Source organism: Melitaea cinxia, chromosome 20 (genome assembly GCF_905220565.1).
Source record: "Melitaea cinxia chromosome 20, ilMelCinx1.1, whole genome shotgun sequence".
Classification (NCBI taxonomy): Eukaryota; Metazoa; Arthropoda; class Insecta; order Lepidoptera; family Nymphalidae; genus Melitaea; species Melitaea cinxia.
The window spans coordinates 4,132,969-4,157,735 of record NC_059413.1 but is presented as its reverse complement, the minus strand read 5'-3'; the positions used below and the strand labels follow the sequence as shown (position 1 = coordinate 4,157,735).

The 24,767-nt window shown below is 32.4% G+C and overlaps 4 protein-coding genes across 4 annotated transcripts; 2 read left to right on the top strand and 2 right to left on the bottom strand.

Moving 5' to 3' along the window:
* Window positions 1–1,093: 1,093 nt before the first annotated feature.
* On the bottom strand, window positions 1,094–2,013 carry LOC123663509. The gene is made up of 3 exons (XM_045598182.1): window positions 1,819–2,013; window positions 1,329–1,428; window positions 1,094–1,236 (listed from the first exon to the last, which is right to left on the bottom strand). The coding sequence occupies exons 1-3, from the start codon at window positions 2,011–2,013 to the stop codon at window positions 1,145–1,147; spliced, it is 387 nt and encodes a 128-aa protein (XP_045454138.1). The 3' UTR covers window positions 1,094–1,144.
* Window positions 2,014–5,014: 3,001 nt separating this feature from the next.
* LOC123663649 lies at window positions 5,015–12,351 on the top strand. The gene is given in 11 exon segments (XM_045598316.1): window positions 5,015–5,469; window positions 5,838–6,448; window positions 6,599–6,867; window positions 7,183–7,256; window positions 7,482–7,535; window positions 7,797–7,855; window positions 8,010–8,145; window positions 8,858–9,449; window positions 9,685–9,742; window positions 11,730–11,992; window positions 12,085–12,351. Coding segments are annotated over 11 exon segments (2,706 nt in total). The 3' UTR covers window positions 12,220–12,351.
* Window positions 12,352–15,404: 3,053 nt separating this feature from the next.
* LOC123663204 (39S ribosomal protein L44, mitochondrial) lies at window positions 15,405–17,876 on the top strand. Its single transcript, XM_045597901.1, has 6 exons — window positions 15,405–15,661; window positions 15,748–16,026; window positions 16,159–16,319; window positions 16,403–16,529; window positions 17,041–17,214; window positions 17,659–17,876. Exons 1-6 carry the CDS (start codon window positions 15,592–15,594, stop codon window positions 17,814–17,816), a joined length of 969 nt encoding a protein of 322 aa, XP_045453857.1. The 5' UTR covers window positions 15,405–15,591; the 3' UTR covers window positions 17,817–17,876.
* Window positions 17,877–18,730: 854 nt separating this feature from the next.
* On the bottom strand, window positions 18,731–24,647 carry LOC123663647 (centromere protein J). The gene is made up of 3 exons (XM_045598315.1): window positions 21,255–24,647; window positions 20,784–20,988; window positions 18,731–18,862 (listed from the first exon to the last, which is right to left on the bottom strand). The coding sequence occupies exons 1-3, from the start codon at window positions 24,497–24,499 to the stop codon at window positions 18,731–18,733; spliced, it is 3,582 nt and encodes a 1,193-aa protein (XP_045454271.1). The 5' UTR covers window positions 24,500–24,647.
* Between the last annotated feature and the right edge of the window lie 120 nt (window positions 24,648–24,767).

The following is a 24,767-nucleotide window of genomic DNA, read 5'->3' as shown; positions in this document are numbered from 1 at the left end:
TTTATGTGGAAAATTGAAAGAAAAGTAGCTCATAAGAAGTTATCTATAAGAAATCATGAGCAGTATAGCAATTTAAATTCTTATGACTATTTATGAGTATTTTCGTGGCCAAATATATATCAAAATGTACTGAAATTTAATAAAATAAAAAATACACATCAAAATGTACTGAAATTCAATACCTACGTTAATAAGGCCCGGAATTCGATATAAAATCCCATAAAATATTATTTTCGGATCAATTTACAAGATATTCAAATTTTATGTTGTACAATTACTAAAAAATTGTTAATCAGTTATATTTATTAAAAAAAACTAAAAATTTGAAAATTCTAATTAAAAAAAAATATAATTTCATCAGTGAATGTAGTGATTTGTATTGAGTAAATCAAAAGATCTTATAGAATATTTTTTTCCTATGACATTCTATGAGTTCTTTCCAGCAGGATGGTGAATGTGTGACAAGAGTGTTACGATAAATGTAATCAGGTGTGACGAATGGAAGTTGAGAGGGTGATATAAGTTAGATGGAGCTAAAAAAGTTTTACTTCAGTCGTAAAGCACACTCGTTTTTTAACTAAATTTTTTTACGCACGCTTGACTTAGGGAGTAGCTGTGTAAGCTGGTGAATAGGTAACGAGAGCGTTACGAAAAGTGTGATCGGGTGAGGCGAATAGAGCAAGAGAGAGAAAGGTGCGAGCACACATTTTCTTTCCCCATTTCTCTCATAGTTAGTTATGTTTTGTGTATCTTAGACACAGTGCAGGTTTATTGCTACAGAAGTTTTACTTTAGTCGTGTGGTCTAAAGCACACTCATTTTTTATTCATGTTGTTTAGGTACATTATTTTGCATCTATTAAAGTATGTATACATACGTATTCATACGGTGGGTACGATTTACGCACCTGTAGGTAGGTTTTTTACTATGACTAATGAGTTAGGAAAAGATGTGTTGGTCTCTTTTAGGTCTGCTTTATAAATAAAAATTCAGTCATATATCATGTGTTATCAAACCTTAGTACCTACTTACCATTTAAATGTTTTGATATTTGTAGATAAAGAAAACTAGTATAGTAGTAGATAGTAATTGTATTTAAAACGATTAAATTTAATAAAATTGGAAACAAACTTTGTGTTTTGATATTACTGATTACATAAACTTGGTTTCCCTTCGTTAAGAAGTACAGCCCATACTAAAACGCCGCCGATGCGCATATGCGGATTCTCGTTTTTAACTGTAATAATAGATATAAATAAATACCTAACTAACATTTGAAAAAAAAATCTGGAATCAAGAAGATATAAAGAATAATAAATAGTATGTTACCTTGCACTCGAACAAATTCTTTACTTGGCAAGTCAAATGGCTTCCACTTTGGTCTACCAAGTTGGAAGTGGGCCGTTGATGCTATACCTTTATGCACTTCCTTACAAAAAATATTATAAATTCTAAAACGCGAAATGATGTCTATATCTAATAATATTATTAAGCTGAAGAGTTTATTAAAACGATCGCTTTGGTGTGGTGCGCGTGTGTCAGCGGCGCCTAAACACCGACGGTTGCGGGTTCGATTCCCGCACATAACAAACATTTGTATTGGCCATACAGGTGCTTGCCGTGGTCTGGGTGTTTGTGCAGTCCTAGCGGGTCTCGGAGAGCACGTTAAGCCGTCGATTCCGGTTGTTATCATGTATACCTACTAGCGATCGTTACTCATAGTAGGGAATATATCCGCCAACCCGCATTGGAGCAGTGTGGTGGATTAAGCTCTAATCCTTCTCTTATATGGGGAAAGAGGCCTATACTAATAACTTACTTGGTACCAAATATTATGTCTTATAATTTTTGGTTCTTGGCGGTCAGATCTCGCAGACTTTGGATTATAATCGGGAGGATGGTAAAGTTTGTCGTAGGCACAAAGATTTTCTCTATTGCTTTCCCATTTTGTATTAAAATATGTCTCTTTTGACACAGGTATTACCATTTGAGTAATTAGGCGATCCTCTAACATGATGTAATATAAGTATGATATTACGGCATAATTTATACAATTACAAAAAGGAGTTTGTCGTAGGCACAAAGATTTTCTCTATTGCTTTCCCATTTTGTATTAAAATATGTCTCTTTTGACACAGGTATTACCATTTGAGTAATTAGGCGATCCTCTAACATGATGTAATATAAGTATGATATTACGGCATAATTTATACAATTACAAAAAGGACTTCTAGACTAATATAATAAATTTTAGGAATGGTTTTTATTCATAAATTAGATATTTGAACACATGTCATAAAAATGCGAAAAGATTGTTTATGATTGTATATAGTCTATAAGACACTTACACATACTTGACACATATGAAACTTTTTAAGTAGATAAGTAGATAACTAGATACCTTCCATGCCTAGGTTAGTATCGCTTACTATTACTATATAATACAGCTAGATGAGCTAGGTGATTGACTTTGCGAGACTAATCTGTTCCAAAAGTATCTAAAACTAGAGAACACGAGCTTTTAAAATGTTATAAGCCTTATCAAAACATGGTCAAATGTTGATCAAATTCTCATACCGAGCTATCACAGGCTATGAGAATATGGTCTGCATTTGTCCATTTTTTTAAAATAAGATTTATGAGATTTTTCCAATGGAAAGTTTGACTGCAAATTAGGATTTTAAGACCAACTCGAAGACCATGGATATTTTATTTTTAACTGACTTCCAAAAAAGGAGGAGGTTCTCAATTCGACTGTATTTTTTATTTTATTGTATGTGACTTCAGAACTTTTGACTGGGTGGACCGATTTCGACAAAAACATTTTTAATTAAAAGGTGGTGTATTTCATTTGGTCCCATTTAAATTTATTCGAGATCTAACAACTAATTTTCGAGTTACATCTAATAATTCATTTTTACTTGATGCTTTTTTCGTCGACCTACGTTGTATTATACCACATAACTTTTTACTGGATGTACCGATTTTGATAATTCTTTTTTTGTTGGAAAGGAGATATCCCTAGTTTGGTACCATGATAAGGAAACCATTGAATCACCAAACGATTTGATGATGGAATCCCAGAGAAATCGAGGGAATCTCTCGAAAATCCGCATAACTTTTTACTGGGTGTACCGATTTTGATAATTTTTAATTTAATCGAAAGCTGATGTTTATCACGTGGTCGCATTTAAATTTTATTGAGATCTGATGACTACTTTTTGAGTAATCTTTGATAACACATAGTTACTTGACTATTTTTTCGTCGATCTACGTTGTATTACTTGTCGATGTATCTGTATCTATGATGTCGTAATATCTGGTCTTTATCCCAATAGTGTATTTCAAAGCCAGCAGTTGGATGGTTATCCCGCCATCGGTCGGCTTTTTAAGTTTCAAAGTAGTAGTGGAACTGTGCTATCCCTTAGTCGCCTCTTACGACACCCACGGGAAGAGAGGGGGTGGCTATATTCTTTGATGCCGTAACCACACAGCATAATATAATAATGTTATAATCTACCATTTATTCCCATACTTTACCCTCTCGGATAGGGTGTGTTTAACGATAAGGATGAGGATACTCATAGTCATCACCTTCATTTGTAGGAGTTGATGGTTCGATAATTGGTTCTTGATGTTAGACGTTGGCGCTTACAGTACGTACAGTTTGATTTAAATATTAGTTTTTTTTTGTATAACAATGAATTAAGCTCTAATCCTGCAGGGTCTTACTTCATAATTTAAAAAAAAGTATGCTTTTATGTCACTATGGCGTTACACTTTACAGAAAAATGACGACAGGACTTTCATTTCACACACACATTTGACAGGTTTTCATTGTATAGAGAACTGAACTAAATTACATTGTAAATTCCCCTTGCTGGGCAAAGGCGTCCTCATCAGAAAAGCTTAATCTGCCACGCTGTTCCACTACGAGTTGGCGAATAACATCCCTATACTTAACGAGTAATTATAGTTATGATCTTTGAGCCTCGAGAGACATACACTCAAAGTAAATAGAAATAGTTGTTCAAATATATATATATAAAATATATATAAATATCTGTCTCGAGTGGGAATCGAAAATACAACCGTTGTGGTGAAGACAACTTCTTGATATTTAGAATTAAACATAATTTAAACTGTGGGGGTAAATTCAAAAACACAAACGGTTATTTCAAATCGAGTTCAGAAAAATCCAAGAAAATGTTTTTTAATAGTTATATCTTATAAGAAATATTTATAAGGAGAGAAAGACCCATAAGACTAAAAACATGTGTGTAACTATTATAAACAGGGTTGATAATGAAAGAGTTTGTTTAAAAAAATGTAATGTCATGAATTTAAGGAGATCATAAATACAACAAAAATAGACGAGTAAAAAGTCACAACGAGGACGAATATGGCTTTAAAATAAAGACAAAAGTCAACGTCATGAATAATGTCGATTTTTATTAAAATTGTGTTAAATTTTCTAAAAATTGCGGAAATTTATTGATAAGAATTACATTATTCAATTTAAACCAAATTGACAACATGGAAAAGTACGACAAAGAATATTCGAGACCAATTGGTTACTTTTAATTTTTTTTTTTTGCATATTTATGTATTTTTTGTTTAGTTTTTTATTTTTTTACTTTTTCAATAATTTAGATTCACTGGAATTTCATCTTCCTGTCGAAAGAGAAAACGACTATTTTTACAAAGAATATTTATTACCTGATGAATATATTAATTTAAAGAAAATAAAAAGGAATATACACTGTAAGATAAAGCTGCTGGAAAAGCCGTCACATGAAATACCCAAATCATTAGATTTAAAAACACCGACTTGTAATAAATTTACTGTTAATTCGTGTTACTATAATTCGTATAAAGTAATCCAGAGTTCAACATCAAATCAAGAAAATTCTATTAGCCAACAGCAATTTGAAAGCAAAATATTAAAACGACAGAAAGGAGTATACCATAAAGTTAAAAGTACCGAAAGTACATATTCTTGCGATACCAAATATATGAGAAAATATGAAAATATTTTTAACAAACAAGAACATATGACTAATTGGATTCAAATGGACAAAAATGCACGCAAAGATAAAAAGCAGAAAAGTGCTCGTTTAAAAATAAATGATGATTATGTTCAATGTTGTGATTCTAACTGTACATGCTCCAAAAATAGTCACGAGTTCATTGATGTCGAAGGTCGAAAAAGTCGTATAACAATTTTTGGTCAACTTGGGTTGACGCAAGACGACCAATATGTATTAAATTATGGAGCAACCTTAAACGATAAACCCAGTAAGAATCGTAAAGAAAATAATCATTTTAGATTTATGTTTACATCAGTAATTAAACTGGATTGGACAAAATAATATTGTTTGATTTGTCTTTCAGTTCGAAGTAATGTCATGTATGTGAATGACCCTAATGAATGGAGTACTTGCAGACCAGAAGCAAACGACGCGGAAACGTTAGTATTTAGTTAGGTACTTTTTAAAATTAGACCTTACTGTGTTCTGTTTTGTTACATAATATTGTATTTAACTTATAAATAGTATAGAATATAATAGATATACCTAACTTTATGCGTATTGATATGCTACACCTAATTCCAACAATCACAGATCGACCCTATGGAAAAAATCTCATAAACCAAATAAAAACGAATAACTACGAGTTATGAAAGGTTATGAGATCTATGATAATTAAGTCTGCATTTGTCAATGTTTTATAAGGCTTAAAAGATTTTTTCCAGGGGGGACTTTAACGACACCTTGGCGAGGAAAACAGATCAGTATAATGTTGTGCTTATTCTTCATATAGCCGTTTTTAATTGTTTTTCATAAGTGTTATTATACTTCTGTATATTAGAATTTATGTGATTTTGACTGGAAATGTGTTAGAATTAGTATATATATTATATTCTAGAAAAACAACACAGGCAACTCAAGTCAATTTCAATTTTTCAAAGAACACCCCAATCAAAAGTTTGAAAAATAAATCGGTGCAATGTTTTTGTAACAGTACACAATGTACAAACACGAAACCATTCGATTCTAATGTAAAAGACGAGAACATTATATTAAAACAGTGCAAGAGTCCATTAGTTGTAATATCCGTTTATCCTAGACAAGATTCGGTGGAAATTATTGAGAAAAGCAGTCCTGGTAAAATTATTCGTCACCAAGTTTCACCCCAAAATATGACGGTTTCTAAAACAAACGAGACCAATACTTATCAAAAAAAGGAAGAAAAGAAACCAAAAATAGAACGGACATTAATTGACACTAAAAGTAAATTTGCCAAAAGTAGAGCAACTTCACCAGCTTCTGAAATTGTTAAAGAGAAAAGAAAAAATACAAATACAAAAGTTATTGGAGTTAGTAATAGCACAAAAAATCAACTTTCCCAGCGTCAAAAGAGTCCTGACAAATCTGTACCTAAATTTAGTAATATAAAACAAAATATTGATAATCTCGGAAATTATTCTAAAAATGTAAGACAACCAGGTTTCGGCTTTAAACAACAGCATGGTACTAATAAAGAACAAGTTAAAAGGGTATTAGTCAATACTTTTCTAAAAAATGTTGGTAAAACAGATAACAATCCCACAGTAAAAAAGATATTCGCTCCTAAAAAAGAAGCTTCAAAAATAACCATAGATATAAACGGTGAAAAAGAAGACTATAGTGTGTTGTTAAGGCAGCGAAATTTTGATACAGGATTGTGTATACGAAAAAGAACAAAAGATCAGTGTCAGGGAGTGAAAAAGAATGAAAATTCAAGAAAGTCTTTGCTTATATCCGACAGTGTTGGTAATGATGATGAAAAATATTGCAAAAACACGCGCAATACTAATAATACTCGGGTAATACTTATTGGATAAATTGTTTTGATATTTTGTTTCTATAATTAACTTTGTTTTTAACTTCGACTTCAAAAAAAGGAGGAGGTTACTCAATTCGACCGTCTATATATATATATGTATGTATGTTCGGGGATAACTTCGTCGTTTATGAACCGATTTTGATAATTATTTTTTGTTGGAAAGAAGATATCCCCGGTGTGGTACCATGATAATGAAACCAGGATCTGATACGTTGTATTACTTATCGATATAATTGAAGTCGGTTTTTTTCGTTTGCCTGCAAACACAATTATTATTGTTAATGTTATGTTTCAGAAACATTTCGTTCCGAAATTGTTGGCGTCTGAATCAAAATTAAATGTAAAAGATAGTATTGAAGTATGCCACAGGTAGTCATTGTACTTTTATCACATCTTTAAGAAGGTATCGCTTTTTATTTATGAATATTATTACACACGTACCTACCTGTACATGTATACGTGTAATAAAGGTTGAAGTTAAAACCTTTATGGTTTCATTAAAAATTGTAATCACAATCATAATAATGGTAATCGTAATATCATTGAAAATAGTAAATTTTAATAATAGTAATTTAAAATCATTGATATTTACAGTTACCAATGCATATCGTATTACGATGTTGGATGTAACGAGGACGAGGCGTCAATGTGGGTAGTTGCGTGCCCAAAAAATAAACAATGTTACTATTGGTTTTAAGAAATAAAATATGTTATAATTGGTAAATAATGATATAGTCCGACTTATTACCATTTTGGTAATTGGGTTGCCATCTTAAATAAAATTATAGGTACCTACAATAATTGACACCTTGTTTCTCAGCCAAAACTAAAATTTGCTTTTGGTTGAATTGATAATTATCATAATAATGAAAGATTTGAAGATAATTGATAAAATTATATTTATTATAGACGAGAACAGCGAAATAGCTCACGAATAGAAACCAAACGAACAGAGAAAAACCTTTCTGGTGAGTTAATTGTCTTCCATTTTCATAAATTAAGCTTAGTAGAAAAAACACATCTAGTCTTATAAAAAATAAACAAAAGGTTCAAACAAATTCCTCGAAACATTAAATTCATATTTAAAAAAAATTAGCAATAACATCAATGTTTTATTTTTAGGACCTAATAAACATTACCGAGGTGACAACTGTTCCATAACAGACCCGTTAGAGAGAGATCAAGAAATTAGAAAGCTCCTTGGTGTATTAAGAGAACAATATCAAAGTCGAAAAGAGACTGAAGTATTTGTTTCGTTGTTAATTTTATTGTAGACTAGCCTAGCAAGACTGTCGTAATTTTTATAGTTCGAAATTGTTGCTTTTACTATAAGTATTACTTGAAATTTCTTCATATTTTTTCACATTTTGAAGTCGATTTATTTCATATCTTAAAAATATATACTCTGCTAACATATTTTTTTTAAGTTTGTCTGTCTGAATGTCTTCTGTCTCTTTATGAAAGCATAAATTAATAATTGTGTTTGCTCGCAAACGAAAAAAAAACCGACTTCAATTACATCGACAAGTAATACAACGTAGGTAGACGAAAAAAATTAACAAACGCACTAGTCGTCACTACGATTTTCGAGGGCTCCCTCGATTTCTCTGGGTTTCCTTTCGAACCAAAAACAGAATTTTCAAAATCGGTTCATAAAGGACGAAGTTATCCCCGAACATACATAAATACACACACATTGTACTATATGTACGGTCGAATTGATTAATATCCTCCTTTTTTGAAGTCAGTTAAAAAAATAACGCTGGTCTTAACAATGATACGACGATAAATAACGATACGACTACATATAGACGAATTAATTTTTATATATTTTTTTTTAGATAAATAAACCTGATACTGAAAAGGGAGACTATTTTCCTCGTACAGAATGGTGTTATTTTTTTGGATTTTTATCTCATAGTATTAAGTTTTACTTATGATAACTAATTTTTTTTTTTTTAATAAAACAGGTCAGAAGACTTTTTAGTAGATCATAATGTCCCCAATTTTACTTTAAATAAAAACTTGTTAAAAAAGGATTTAAGAGAAAAGATTCCAAGCACTGATATACAAACGAAATACCATGAAACTCGAAAAGATAATATTTCGTTTGTTCAAACAATAAAAACAGCTAACGATTCTGTACGAAAAACAGCTATGAAAAATAATTTAACAAAAACTTATAATAATGTTATTACTAACGATGCGCCGCTAAAAATACAAAATATTTTAACTTCGTGTGTCAGAAGAGAAAATAAAATTATAAATCCGAACATAGAGGTTATTTTGCAATTAGAAAAAAGTAAACCTATCGCATTAACTAAGAAACAATACGAAAAAGTAAAGAGAATCATACAGCGTACATCATCAAAAAAATCTAATGAAATAGAAAAAAGAAAAAGATATCAAATAAACGATATACATTGCAATCTCGTATCTATTGGAACAATTAAAATGAAACGTAAACAGCAACAAGGAATATGCTTCAATCGTGAAACTCAAACTGAAAATACATCCAATTCTGTTGAAATACAATATAACTCGCAATGTCATAATAAACTTGTATATAAAGAAAAAACTGGAGAAATCCATAAAAACGTTTTTAATATACTGGAAAAAACTATAAAAGAAAAAATTGATCCACGTCAAATATTATCTTCTATCGAAATTCGTTGTCCAAATATCGAACACATGAATCTGGTTTCTTTGTCATCTCAGCTTTTAGGGAACAGTTCGTACCCATATAAATATTCTAATATGCAGAAAGATAATAAATCACTTTACACAATTTTTAAAGGTAGGTATCGATCAAAGTAGTTTGCTTAATGTTTTGCTTATTGTAATATCAACGACAGGTGAGTGTAGTTATCACAGCAATTGATTGAAGCGATTGCTGTTCTGCGGGTTCAATCGACAAATATGAGCTATACCTACTTAGGTACGAATAAAAAAAATTAAAGAATATTTAATGCTACCTACAATAATATATAAAACTTTTTCTTTTATTTTTGATAATTGTATAAAATGTAAGGTAATGGTAGTTTTTGAATTTAGCACCCAAAAATTCAAATCAATTTTTTCACGTTTGTTTTAGTTTTGCAATGTAAAAGTTATAAAAATGGTGTTTCTGGCTAATTATAAATTTTATTATTCTGAAGTTATCATGTCGTTAATCCCTGGAGAATGTACCAGGATCCTGACAATGCTTGAAGATAGGCTTAGTCAGCGAAATACAGCGAGAAATGTTGGTGTGACTATTTTTCAAGTTCAGCAAGTTACTCTAGTGTTTCCATGAACCTGGCTCTAATCTTCGAAGACCAGGAACCGACCGAACAAGATGCCTGACGACGAGGGAGGATCACTCTATGACAACAAATTTTGAGACATCGCTTACTTACGGCTGTTCAAGTAAAGAATCATCATCATTTTCAAGCTGGACGAGGAAACAATCTGAGTACGGATACTGTAAGGCGGCGACTGGCTATAAAAGCAAATTTAAAGCTCTTAAGAATTTAAGACCTGCAAACGGTCCAAACTAGAAAGACACTACAGAAACTCAAGATTATGGGCAGAGGACACGAGAATTAGACTGGTCAAGAGTTATGTTTTCAGACGAGTCTAAGTTTTGCTTATACAAGCACATTTTATACATATAGAAGAAAAAGTACCATACGACGAAGGCACTGTCCTTTTTTTATGTAACTAGATCGGCAAACAAGCGTACGGCTCACCTGATGTTAAGCGATTTCCGTAGCTTATAGACGTCTGCAACACCAGAAGCATCGTAAGCACGTTACTGACTCCTATCCCCAGTTCCCCCCAGGAGCTTTGGTCACTTTACTTACGAACACAACACTACATGAAAACAGTGTTATTTTGCTGTGATCTTCTGTAGGATCGAGGTACTACCCCATACGGGCTTCTCCATATTTTGAGCAGGAAATTTTCTGCTGTACCCTATCTCAGTTCATGTGTGGGCTGAGATTTCTTTCGAAAGTCGTACTGAGCTAGTGGTGATAGAAAATGGAACTTTAACTGCTGTAATTTATGTCATTGAAATTCTGAATAACTACAATTGGTCTGTTTTTAGTGGACATGGCGAGAATGCCGTTTTTATGTAAGACAATGCCATACAGCACAGATAGTGTTTGCCTATTTTCAAGAAGTCGGTATCACGCACATGGAGTGGCAAGTACGCAGTCCTGACTTCAATCCTATAGAGCAAGCATGGGACGAATTGGGACGGTGTGTTCGTCAGCGGAATCCACTGTCAATTACGCTACGTGTAATGACAGAAACTCTAATGGAGGAATGGCGGGATATTCTACATACGTCTAAAAAATCTATTAGAAAGTATGCCAAACCGCATAAAAGTAGTTTTCCGGGCTCGCGGAGGCAACACAAATGCTAAAACACGCGAAAGCGGCAAATCTGTAATCAACGTACATTTACGAAAATATTGAAACAACTACGCATTTTTATTATTTACATTTATTAAAAATAAAAACCTTTAATTCATTTTTTTAATTTTCATTTAAGAAAATTAAAATATTCTTTAATTTAGTCTTTATTTCATAAATTTAGGTCAGGTACTTTTGAAGATATTGAAGATTTTTTAACCGACCATTTTTATTTGCAGTCCAGTTTATTTCCCATAGTACTATGCTATACATATCTCTATTAACCTAACCTATATATTTTTTTTCCGTAGTATTTTTTTTAATCTTGTTTTAAGATGCGTACAAATTGATATAAAGATATGCAGTTATAAGAACTTAATATATAGTTAAATATCATATAAATTAAATTTCTAACAACATCTACGATACATGTATAACGCAGGTCGAAGAAAATGTGTTACACCAAATCTGGGGACATCGGCATTCTCATTAAACTCAAACAGTACAAGTGATTCTAAGCATTCTATTAAGCCACATAGTAACTCAGACAATGAAAAGATCAAGAAGCCCCTTTTGCAGAGATTAATGTCTTGTTTGATAATGCGAACAGCGCGAACACCCGATTTTAAAGATACAGCGAACCGAAGAAAACTTCCTAGCCAAAATATGTCACCAGATTCCTATAATATAAGCACGTCTTTAGGTGTAAGTAAATTTAGTACTGTTAAACAACTGCTCTATAATTGTAAAAAAAAATTGTATGCTTACTTTTTTCTTAATTAAATCATTTTTTACAGGCGTTAGAAATGTCTTCGTCTATATACGACTCATCTGTATCTTTCTACAGCAATCATTCAATTATTCAAATTAATAAAACAAAGAGAGGGTTTTTCAACTCAGTGCGAGGATTTCTAACATTAAAAAGAAACTAATTCTCCATAAGATTTATGTTTCGTGAAATACGTATCTACATATTACGTTCTGTCTTATTAGTTTTATTTGTTTCGTTATATGAATTGATGTCTTTTATTGACAAAATAATAAATCGTGTTCGTTATCAATTACAATTATTTTTCTTTTTCTATTCTAAGCTTAATACAGAATACACTAGTATTTACCTTAGTATTTAAAATCCTATATTACACTTTAGTAATTAAAATTTAGCAAAGGAACATCATTATTATTGCACGAAAATGATGAATTGTAACAGTTGATAACAAATCAGTCAATAGATAATTGGCAAGCTTTTTCATTTGATACTCTTTAACTCATTACGGGTGATATCCAAGATGCCTGGGTAGGCATTCCTTCCATTTGATACTCATATAGGAAAGCATAAAAACCTTACTTTGTCATCTTTAGAAGTCCAGCATTTTGGATTTACAGTAATGTAACTTTGTTTTTCGAGTTACTCTACGCAAGCCCTTGCATTAATTTGGTACCCATTTTGTAGGAGTGTATATACATAGTGTATATACATATTATAATACTAAAAAATATTATTAAAAGGAGTCCCTTTAGGCAAGGTTCCGAAAATACTGGCAGCGTTTCCCCTTTGAATAGCTAGACTCATTCTTTGTCCGAAGTAGCTGCCAGCTCTTCGGTCTCCTGTGACGTCGAATAACCTTTTTGCTATTTCCTTAAAAAGTCTTATAGCGTTAGGACCCCACGGACCAAGGGTCTCGACACCGAATGGGACAAAATCATATTCGAAGCCTAGACCCCTGTATTTGTATGTTTTAGTTTTTTCAGCCGCTTCACAAGCCGCAGCAGCTCTGTTTGTTGGTTCCATGTAGATGGGAAGGGGCCAGCGTGTCTGAACAGGTTGCATCCATACAGCACCCGGCCCATCTTCATGTATTCGTTCCACGTATATCGTCTCTCGCAATACCAGTCGGCTCAAGTAGACTTGGCACGTTGACGGTTGCAAGGGATCGGCGTATGATACCGTTAAGTGCGGCATGTCTCGAGAAGCGGCCTGCACTTTTTTGGCATGACAGACCGTGATGTCCTAGCTTGTCGACATCACTGACACAGGGACATTTATGAGGAGCGCAGACCGAAACCCCAAGCCAACTTAGGTAACCAACCAAAGGTACGCGTGAAGCCAGAAGCCGGCCTCATGCGTACCCACGGCCAAAAGTCTAGCACGCGCCGAACTTGTACTACAGCTTAAAAGATTGTCATAAGTCAATTTGCAGTTTATGGCGTCCCAGCTCCTCTGTGAATTTGGAGAAAGAGGAAAATTTTGACCTGGGCATGCAATTAAGAAAGCGTTTCTAGCTTCTTCAAAACGAGCAATCTCAAAGTTTGAAGGTGATGCCCTTAAAATTTTACTTATGAGATTTGCTGAACTATGGACAGAAGATAGGAAGGCTGGTAAAGCTGCACTGGAAATTTTACGAATCCCTAAAACACCATAATGGATAGGTAGAGATGCTTGGGTCCAAGATTGCTCGTTCAGTTGCATATTAAGAATTGGTTCTAAGCTAATTTTGATTAAGTCGTCTACTTGTGTTAAAAGATCCCAAGATCCCAGTGATCCCAAAAGGAGCAGCAACGGAGCGCATACGTAAATTTTGGGACGAAAAGACAGTATTTTAAGATACAAAGTGCATAATGTGGACTAATTTCAAGGAGACGACGAACAGAATTTTGAAATTTAGTGATTGAATTATTAATATATTCAGAAATAGATTCATCAAAAATTGGAGAACCTAAGAGGTAAAGATAATTACCGTTAACTATTTTAATATTTGGAGCCAAAATATTAAATTTTTGTTTTACGTCATTTAAATTTAAGTCGCAGTTATTTATAAAAAGTTCGCATTTCCTAAAATTAAGTTCCAAACCAATGGCTTCAAATTTATTTTTGATTAAAAATAGGTCCGAAAACACAGTATCCACATCACCTCCTAGGGTCCGTCGTCCAAATACCAGACGTTGAATTTAGAATTTAGATTTTTAACTATCGGATTTATAGCCAAACTAAAAATTGCAGGCCCAAGGGGATCATCCTGTTGACAACCTACTTCCGAGGCCAGTTCATTAAAACGATGTAATAATTTTGCTGGGTCAGCGTAACTGAGAAGATAATTGTATATTTCCGGTATATGCTGTTTTATTTCTGTCCGCAGGGTATCCTTATTTACCGAATTGAAAGCATTTTTGACGTCGATTTTGAGCAACACGTCAGGCTGGCCGTAAGATAGGAAAGAGTGTAGGGCATGGATGGCTGCCTCACAGCCTCCTTTTATACCGAAGCCTAACTGTACGGGTTCAAATTCCGAATTCAATTTTGGTAAAATATGTCGAACAACAATTTTGGAGGCCAGACGTCGAAGTATTGATACAACAGCAATTGGTCTCACCCCTCCGTCCTTTTTGGTGAGGGCGATGAGGTTCACGCCGAAAAGAATGGGAACAATTTCTGGATTGACATTACCGGAATACATAAAATTGATAAATTTAGTGATCGAATTTACAAGTTGCTCGCCTGCATCACCCACAGAATGCGATGTTAAGTCTTTCAAATGTTGGGGTGAGATTCCATCCAAACCTGCAGCCGAACCTGGCTTAAAAGATAAAATGGCATCCATAACATCTTTGTTTTGAATTTGAGGGCATGCTTGCCCTGCTGTTGGTTGGTCGAGAAAAAATGGGTTTACTGGAGCTGGAGGGTGTTTTGTCCGTAAGGCCTGAAGGGTGTCAGGGATATGTGGTGATAGCATGTCGTTGGAGAACAAAAGGCGAGTGGCACCTTTGAGATCTCCGTCACAGATTAATAACATAAAAATTAAAAATAATAAAAAAATATATACATACATTAAAAGTTAATTAAAAGAAGATTTAAGGCTAAAGTTTTTTCTTAAAACCCCAAAAAAGGTCAATGGTTAGGGGAAACAAGTTAGACAATAACTTTTAACAATTTACTTAAATTCTTTTGTTTTGTACAATGGTTCACCAATCGTCTGAATTGCTTTTGTTTTAATATTATTAAGCTTAAAAAATTGTATCTAACGGACTAACGTTTGTGTGCGTACAGTGTTGGTACAGTGTAATATAGCTTTGATTTTTTGTATTTGGCAGCTTTATTTTATTGTCATTTGTCACTGTAAATGCCATTTAAAAACTTCAAATCCCTAACCATTGCTGAAATAAAATAACATAACCTTAAAGCACAAATAAAATCCAAATACGATCAAACACGTTTAGCTATCAGTTTGTATTTATGAATAAATATTGTACGTAAAGTCATGTATTTCTTCCATTAAAATTCATACGTAACACATAATATTTGCAAAATGGCATTTGTAAGGCGCTTCACAACTATTCTAACAAGAACTCGATTAAATATTCCTCTTAACACACAAGGTAAGTGTTATTCAGCAGAAAAAAATATATATTTGTTCTATGGGTGTTTTATACTGTATGTAATGTGTATATTTTTAACAACTTAGGTCGTAAAATACATCGTTGGGTATCGCCAACATTAATTGAATTAAAGTACCGTGAAAAAAAGCAAGGAGGCAAAGTCGTAAATCCAAGGAACCAATTTTTAGAATGGAATTTAGAAGCGGAATTGTACGCTTTTGGAAAGCGTCTAAACGAAGAGTTTGATTCAGAACTTTTACTCCAAGCATTTACAGATCGTTCTTATGTGATCAAGGAAGAAATGAAGCAAAAGGAAATGGACTTTGATATAAAAATGAAAGATAATAGAGAATTAGCAGAACAAGGTAACACTTGATCATACATGCATTTAGTATCTTTCGAGCTTATATATTTTGGTTTTGAAGATGATTTCATCCCTTAACTTACGAAAGATAAGTATTTTAAAGTTAATGATGTTATTTTTTTATTATTTTCAGGTGGACAATTTATGGATGAATATATCAAATTATATTTGGAAACAGTTTTACCAAAGTTCCCAATGGAGGGCATAACAAGCGTTAAAAATTATCTTATCAGTGAAAGTGTCCTATCCAAAATATCTTTGTACCTTGGTACAAAAGACATCATTTTGGCAGCTGTTAGTAAATTAACTATCAGTTTTTCATTTCATAAATATTTATCTTGTAAAACAATGTGTATTGAATTATATTATGTTTCTAGGAATATCCAGTTGATCAACAAACTCTAGCAAAAACCTTTAAAGCCATAGTTGGAGCTTTGTTGCAATCATCCGGTGAGGAACAAACTGCCCATTTTGTAAGAGACTTTGTAATAACACAGCTACAAGGTAATTAAGTACGCTTTTTAAGCTAACTTGTGTGAACTAATGTTTTACTGAATTATTATTATTGTTATACAGAATCTTATTAAACTGGCGTCCTTCCATTTACCTGCAATATCAAAACCAATATTATAACCAAAATATACAACTTACTTGCAAATAAAGCTTTAATAAAAATAATAAAATTATATATTCAATATTATTATTATTTATAATATATATTATTTATAAAATTACTGTCTTGTGTACGTAAGTGTCCTGTCAATGACTGATTCACCTGAAATTTACTGTTAGTTGGTTATTTATAGCCTCTCTATTTTTTTTCAAATGTGTTGATTTTAATGTTACATAGTAAAATGTGCTGTACTTACAACTGTATTTGTTTCACGTATAATTCAGCTATTGTATGCCTCCAATTATCTCTATATGCCTCTAAACGAAATGATGTCAGTTTAATAAAATGTTGTTTATAAAATTCATTACTAGGGTATAACAATAATTTTGATCAAATTTGTAGGCCAAGATGTAAACGATTATTGGCACATAGAAGATCCATGGTCAATGCTCACTGATTTAATAGCTAAAACTAGCAGCCAGTTGGAACCACGGTTAATCGGTGAGGTTGGGAGAAATACACTACTTGCCTGTTACAGAGTTGGTCTTTACTTGGATAAGAAAATGCTATCTTCAGGTTTGTGATATATAAATAAATTCCTATTTCCCTTTACAATAACATTAGAAGGACTTTACTAATTTCATTCACTTTTCTTTACTCTTCTAATGTTTGTGGAAGATTAAAACTATCAAAACTTAATGCGTTTAATTAGTTTGCAAAACAGGACTCTGTCTGTAGGGTGAGCCAGCCAATTCAAAAATTAACAAAAAGAAGGAAATTAAAAATATATGACAATAGTTAAAAAAAATCCTTGGTACATCAGAATAGTTTTCATAACAATTAGTAAATTGATGAGTCTATGTTCTGCTATTAAATATATTTTTTCTTCTTCTAACTGGCATTATTTAATTGCAATTTTTTGTAACATTTTTTTTGTCTAAGAGTTTTGTTATTATGCACATCTTCATTTTTATGTTAACTTTCACTACTTTTTAATACATAAAATAATTAATATTTTAGGTTTTGGTGAAACAGTTGCAATTGCAAAAGAAATGGCCGCTAGGGAGGCTCTGAAAAAGATATTTGGTACAGAAGAAAATATGCATCCAATTAATTTTAAACTTAATGGAATACCAAAAGCAACTTCAGATTTAAGATATAAAATATCTGCAAATTGAAGATTTGATAAATAGTGTTTGTAGTATATGGTAAATAATTATAATAAATATAGCATATTACTTTTTTATCTTTTAATTTAATTATATACTTATTCATTACAATAATTAACAAATTTATATAAAATTACAAACATTAGACACATTAAAAAACAAATTTTTCATTCTATACAATAATACTTATACCTATACATAAATTATAACCGTGTAATAAATTATAACAGTAAGCTAATTACTTGGTCATGGTTAAAAATTTAAGAGGCAAGTTTTTAACTAGTAGTACAGAGTTGTGTCCTAACATAAGTGGCACACGCCACAATATGTAGTATGCCACAATGCCGCATATTGTTGCCTCGGCGTAAAACAGCCTTTACACCACTATACACACCACTACCATATTGCATCTTACTGATTCGGTCAAAAATTAAGTTGGACTCAATATTCTATACAGGTTATTCAACTCAGACGGGCTTCAATAGGTGTAATAGATCATGTTCTGCGTGAAAAAAAACCCCTTACAAATTTTTAAATTTTATTGTTTAAATAGACAAGCTACTTTGATAGACTTAGACTCGTCATTCCATATGGGATTTTTTAGTTGTATGCGGCAGTTAGTACTAATATATTACGTTATCGACGTTTTTTAGGGCTAAGCAGAATAGTTATTACATGCTTATTTAGAAGTACGTTGCCAGAATATATAAAGATTTTTTTTCATGTGGAAAGTAATCTATTATACCTACAGAACCCCTCATTTAAAGAAACAGTTTGAAGTCATATCATATCATCCTATATATACTATACTACAATAATTGCTATGCATTAAATATACAAATTATTTCATTCAATTATATAAGGCACTAAAAGGCGGGTATTTTTGAAATATCATCACAGTATATATATAAATATAGATATTTTCAACCAGGAGCAGAGTCCATAATAAGATTTCCATGTTTGTCTTTAATTCTTATTCGACCAGATGCATAACGCGTTTCTGCTGTGCCATCATTGTAGATTAATTTGACACTGCCGTCAGGGAATTCTCGTCGCTAAAAACAAATAATGTTGTTTTTGAAATTTTCTTTATAATAAAATTCATTGAATTACTTAGAGGGCACTCAGAGGCTCTTATTATTATAATTATACTAGCTGTGCCCGCGGCTTCGCCCGCGTTGAAATTAGTGTATCACAAAGTTTTCCCGGCAAACTTCCAGTGAAACTCTCATCAAAATCGGCTTAGCCGTTCCGTAAACCTTCCTCTTGCCAATGGTGGAGCCCTTTCTCGAATGGTGAAACCGCGTGAAAATCCGTTAGTAGATTTTGAGCGAATCGATCACATACACTTTTGGGGACTTTGTTTTATATTACACTAACTGTTGCCCGCGACTACGTCCGCGTGGTTATGAAGATATGCATTACTATTAAAATGTTTAACGCAAATTATTTTTTTATTTCAGTCACTTGAAACGCTTATCAAACTGAGTAACTTTTTAAAAGGCACAATTTAGTATAATTTAATAGTTATTTTTATAAAACCTCTATACACCACATTTTTAGTTTTATTTTCAGGCTGTTTAAGTTTCATACAAACTATCAACCCCAATTAAACCTCCTTAGCGATGGAATATCGTAAAATCCGTTCTTAGCGGACGTCTGCTGACTATACCTCCCTGCCAAATTTTATCTTTGTCCAACCTGGATGGACAGACCATCCAGCGGTTTTTCAGTTCTCGTGATGAGTGAGTTAGTGACCTTTCTCTTTTATATAGATATATAGATTACGATGCATTTTTTGGACACCTCCTCACCATCTATAGAGCATATATTGTACATTTCAAGTCTCTTACTTCAAAAACATAAGACTTTCATACAAACTTCCGACCCCCGTTTTTTGGATCGATCCCCCCTTAGGGGTCGATTTTCGTAAAATTAGTTCGTAGCTGTTTACGCCCTATAAGAAACCTACCTGCCAAATTTCAAGTTTGTAGGTGCTATAGTTCCCGAGATTTCGTGATGAGTGAGTCAATCTACCATCCCCCGTTTTAACCCCAAAAGGGAGTTGCTTTCTAAAGATACATTATTTGGTCACCTTTTTACCATCTATAGAGCATAAATTTTAAATTTCAAGTCTCTTACTTCAAAAACATAGGACTTTCATACAAACTTCCAACCCCCGTTTTACCCCTTTAGGGGTCGAGTTTCGTAAAATCCGTTCTTAACAGATGTCTACACTCTATAAGGAAATTATCTATCAAATTTCAAGTTTGTAGCTGTTATAGTTCCGGAGATTTCGTGATGAGGGAGTCAACCTATCATCCCCTGTTTTAACCCCATAAGGGAGTTGATTTCTAAAGATACATTATTTAGACTCCTTCTCATCATCTATAGAGCACACGTTTTAATTTCAAGTCTCTTACTTCAAAAACATGAGACTTTCATACAAACTTCCAACCCCCGTTTTATGCCTCTAGGGGTCGAATTTCATAAAATCCGTTCTTAGCGGATGTCTACGACCTATAATGAGCGTATTTGCCAAATTTCAAGTTTTTAGGTGTCATAGTTTCGGAGGTTTCGCGATGAGTGAGTCAACCTACTATCCCCCGTTTTAGCACCAAAAAGGAGTTGATTTCTAAAGATACATTATTTGGACACTTTTTCATCATCTATAGAGCATACATTTTAAATTTCAAGTCTCTTACTTCAAAAACATAGGACTTTCATACAAAATTGCAACAACCGTTTTACCCCCTTAGGGGTCGAGTTTCGTAAAATCCGTTCTTAGCGGATGCCTACGTCTTATAAGGAGCCTACCTGCCAAATTTCAAGTTTGTAGGTGTTATAGTTTCGGAGATTTCGTGATGAGTGAGTGACCTTTCGCTTTTATATATATTATTATAGATTATAGATTATAGATAGATAGATTATAGATAGCTAGTTGTGTAAAAAAAATATTGTGAACAACATGTATACCTTATGATCCTCTGCATGTACTTCTACTTGTCCATTAGCGAAGACTATGCGTTGTTCTCCATTAGCCGAGACTGTAAGAAAAGAACCGTCTGGGAAACGCCATTCCTCACGCACATGTTCATTTTTAGGATCAAAATAACGAATACTTCCATTTGGTAATTTGATTTCTGAAGAGCCATCCTTATACCGCTTTTCAACTTGGCCACTGCAATGAATAATTTGACAATATAAGTGCAAATGCATAAATTATTGTTACCGAAAAGTATCTGGAAATAAATGTATATTTAAAAATTTATTTTCATTTTTCCTTTACATTATAGTATTAAACATACAACACTTGCTGAGGAGTAGTTAAACTAAAATATTTATTATAAAATTATTAGATTTATTGTATTCTGAAGGTCTTTCCAATCACAAAGCAAAATATTTAAAAAAAATATATTTCTGCTATTATGAAGTTATAAAACTTACTCAGGAAACTCCAGTACTTCTAAGCCATCGGGATGGGTTGTATGATATGTCTTCGTCTCAGCATAAAAATACTTTACTCTGCCTTCATTATAAAAGTTCTCTTTTATATCACCATTATAATATACAAACTTACTATATTTTCCATCAGCAGATATGATTTTAACATTACCATTTGGAAATCTGAGCTCTCTTGTACCATCGGGTTTTTTTATTTCTGTTGGATTTAAATTAGTCTTTGATAGGCTTGATTTACTTGATGTTGGTTCCGGACTGGGGATGAGGCGTTCACAATAGACATTATTTATAACAGTTCCTAATTTGTGACTAGAAGAGGAATGGTTGCTTAAACTAGATACTGGCGATTTATTTCTATGACGAATATCAATATCATTGTGTGGTGAATGGTTACGATTCTCGGTGAAAAAATTTGATGGTGATTTAGAATCATGAGACGATCTATTACTATACGGTACCGCTGGGGATTTAGAATTTCTTGAATATGAATTGTATAGCATGTCAGATGTAGAACTTTTATCTAAAGATTTTTGAGATGATTTCCTAGATGTTTTTTCAATAATGTGTTCACTAGAGCCACCTGAAAGCTTATTTAAATTTTCCGTTTGCACTGTTTTACTAGATGATGCTCCTGGCGAGATGGACTTAAATCTTTCATTGTATATTTTTTCTAAACTATTGTCCTCTTCACTGTCTGAATTATTATTTGATAGTTCAGAATTATTCAATGGGCTTTTGCTACCATTGGAAAGAACATCTTCAGCATATGATACCAAGTTGCATTCAGTATCATTATATAATGTCTTGTTTTTCTCTCTATCACTAATTGAATCTTTTTGACTAAAATATTTAGCATATCTAGAAGTAACATGCAAGTTTGGTACACTTTTTGCTCTTTGTATTAATTTACGTTTGGGAACAGCTTGACTTTTTCTAACTCTGCTTTGTCTTTCAATTTCAAAAGCCTTATATTTTATGTTTGAGTCTAATTCTACATTTGATCGGGAATCTTTTGAAGTCATATTTGAAAGTTTTTTATTAATTTCTTCTAAATATTTTATATTAGTTACTCGCCGCGTTATTTCATTACTGTGTTGTATGCGCCTATTTTCTTTTTTTAGCTTTTCTACTTCATCTTCAAGGTTTTTTTTATCTTTTTCTATAATTTTAATTTGATTGCGAAGTCGTGCTATGATTGAAGTTGATTTGGCGTCTTTTAATTTTATTTCTTCTTTCAAATCATGAATTTCTTTTTTCAAGTTAACCACTTCATCTTTTTCCTTTTTACTTAATCTACCCCTCATTTCCCTCACATACTTTTCATACATTTGTTTTAGTTTATTAAGTTTCTCCTTTTCTTCAGCTAAATGGTACTCAGACAGGATTTTTTCTTCATTGAATTTTTGTTCAAATGCATTTTTTTCTTCATATAATTTTTGACGTTCCATATCAACCTCTTCTCGCATTTTGGTCAAATTGATATTTTCCTTTCTAAATGTTTCAATTTCATCTTCTAATTCTCTCAATCTATCTTTTAAGAGCTCACTTGTTGCTATTAATTTAGCATTCATCTCTGCCATATTAGACTTGATCATTTCATTTTCTGCTGTCAGTGTGTCATTGTGACTTTCATCTTTTTCTTTTGTATTTTCTTTAGCCAGTTTTGGTTGCCCTTTTGCATTTCCACATTTTTTATCATTCTCTTCCTCAACACAAGTAACAGAAACATTACCTTGCTTAGTTTGACAAGAACAGCTGGACACCATAGAACAGTTTTCAATGCAATCAGTACATTCACTGGTATAGGTTTCAGATTCACTGCAAGTGGTATCACTCCTTTTTCTTGAATCTAAAGGTAATATATGCATTAAATTAGGGTTTTTGTACAAACATTTTTGCATCACTAGAGGAGTACTTTCTCCGGAACATTCCATGTTCGCTTTCTTCAAGAAACGATTAAAGAAGGAATTATTTATATTAAAACTTTCATGCATAACTTTATTTTCAATAAGTTCAAACAAATTTTGTTCAGCCATTTCTTTTTCCTGACTTAATTTAGAATTCTCTTCATTACAACTTACATCAGATACTGTACTTTTTGCTGGAGAAGTGAAATTTTTGTAATATTCACTTTGTTTTAACTGTCTTAGAAAATCACCTTGTTCTTTTGTAAACACAGATGCCCATGTATTACCTTTACTAGTGCTCTGGTGTTTATTTATTTGTAAGAGATTAGAGCTTGATTCTAATGTATTTATGGATGATGAATTATTGTTAGATATATTTACTGAATTTTCAGTTTCTTTATTTTTTGGTGTTACTTTTGTAATTTCTTCAGCTCTACAAGTACCCACTTTTAAAGTTACTTTTTCATGTGAATTAGTAGGACTACGCTTATTTAAAGCTACACACTTATTTAAAGCTAAATCTTTTGATTGGGTATCTTTTTCTAATATTTGTATTGGAATCTTATCAACCCGAGTTTTAGCTATCTTAATTTTAGGTTTAGTGGTGACTGTACTCGCAGTTGTACTTACATTATTAGTAGTTGATTTGTTTCTTTTCCAGGGTAGTGATTTAGTATTTTGTATTACTAAATCATTTTTCTGAAGACCGAACCGTGCCATACCTTCACCTCTTCTAAGAAAGGGCTTTTTGACATTTTTCTTAGCATGTGGTACTGTATTCACTGCTTTTGTTACACACTTTTCATTTTTAAGTTTTTCGGCAATTAGCGTTTCGAAATCTTTTTTTGGAGAAAGTATAGGCATATCATCTAACGATATTTGCTTCTTGGATGGGTTGTGTTCTAATTCTTCGGGGCATTTTTCCGTATTAGGATCTACTCTAGGTGAACTTGAATTTCTAGATGACACAGAGTTAGCAATGAACTCCGATTCATCAGACAAGTTTAATACAGAGACACCTTCTATAACATTTTGCAAATTATCTTTTTCTGATAAATTATTTGTATTTTTATAAGGCGATACATCGTGACTTTCTTGAGTAGATTGCAACAAACTTCTAAAAGTGTTATAGCTCGTACTGTTACTAAAATGACTTACAATTTCAGTTAAGCTAGAAGATATTTCAGGCGAATTTTCATAATGTAGACGGTGCTTTTGCAGTTTGCCGCGTTGTAAAATTTGTAACTGTCTCAGTACTTGCAAACGATCTAAAATCTGAGACGGGGATATCGAAACATCACTTTCTGAATATGACTGGTCCATCGTTATGTACTTTTTCGTATTATTAGACCCGTATAATGGTTAACATAATTCGACATTTAAGTATCAACAAAGTTTATATCAAGTTCAAAACTTTAAACACAGTACAAACACAGTATAAAACAAATAACAAACGGTGTATTTGAAATATTATGCTGAGTTGCCAAGACCAAAATATAACACTTGAAAAAAAATAACAACAATTAATAGGTAATTCAAACTTACTTTTAAAAATGTCTGTAGTGAAAGCGCAATTAATTATGCTAAAGTC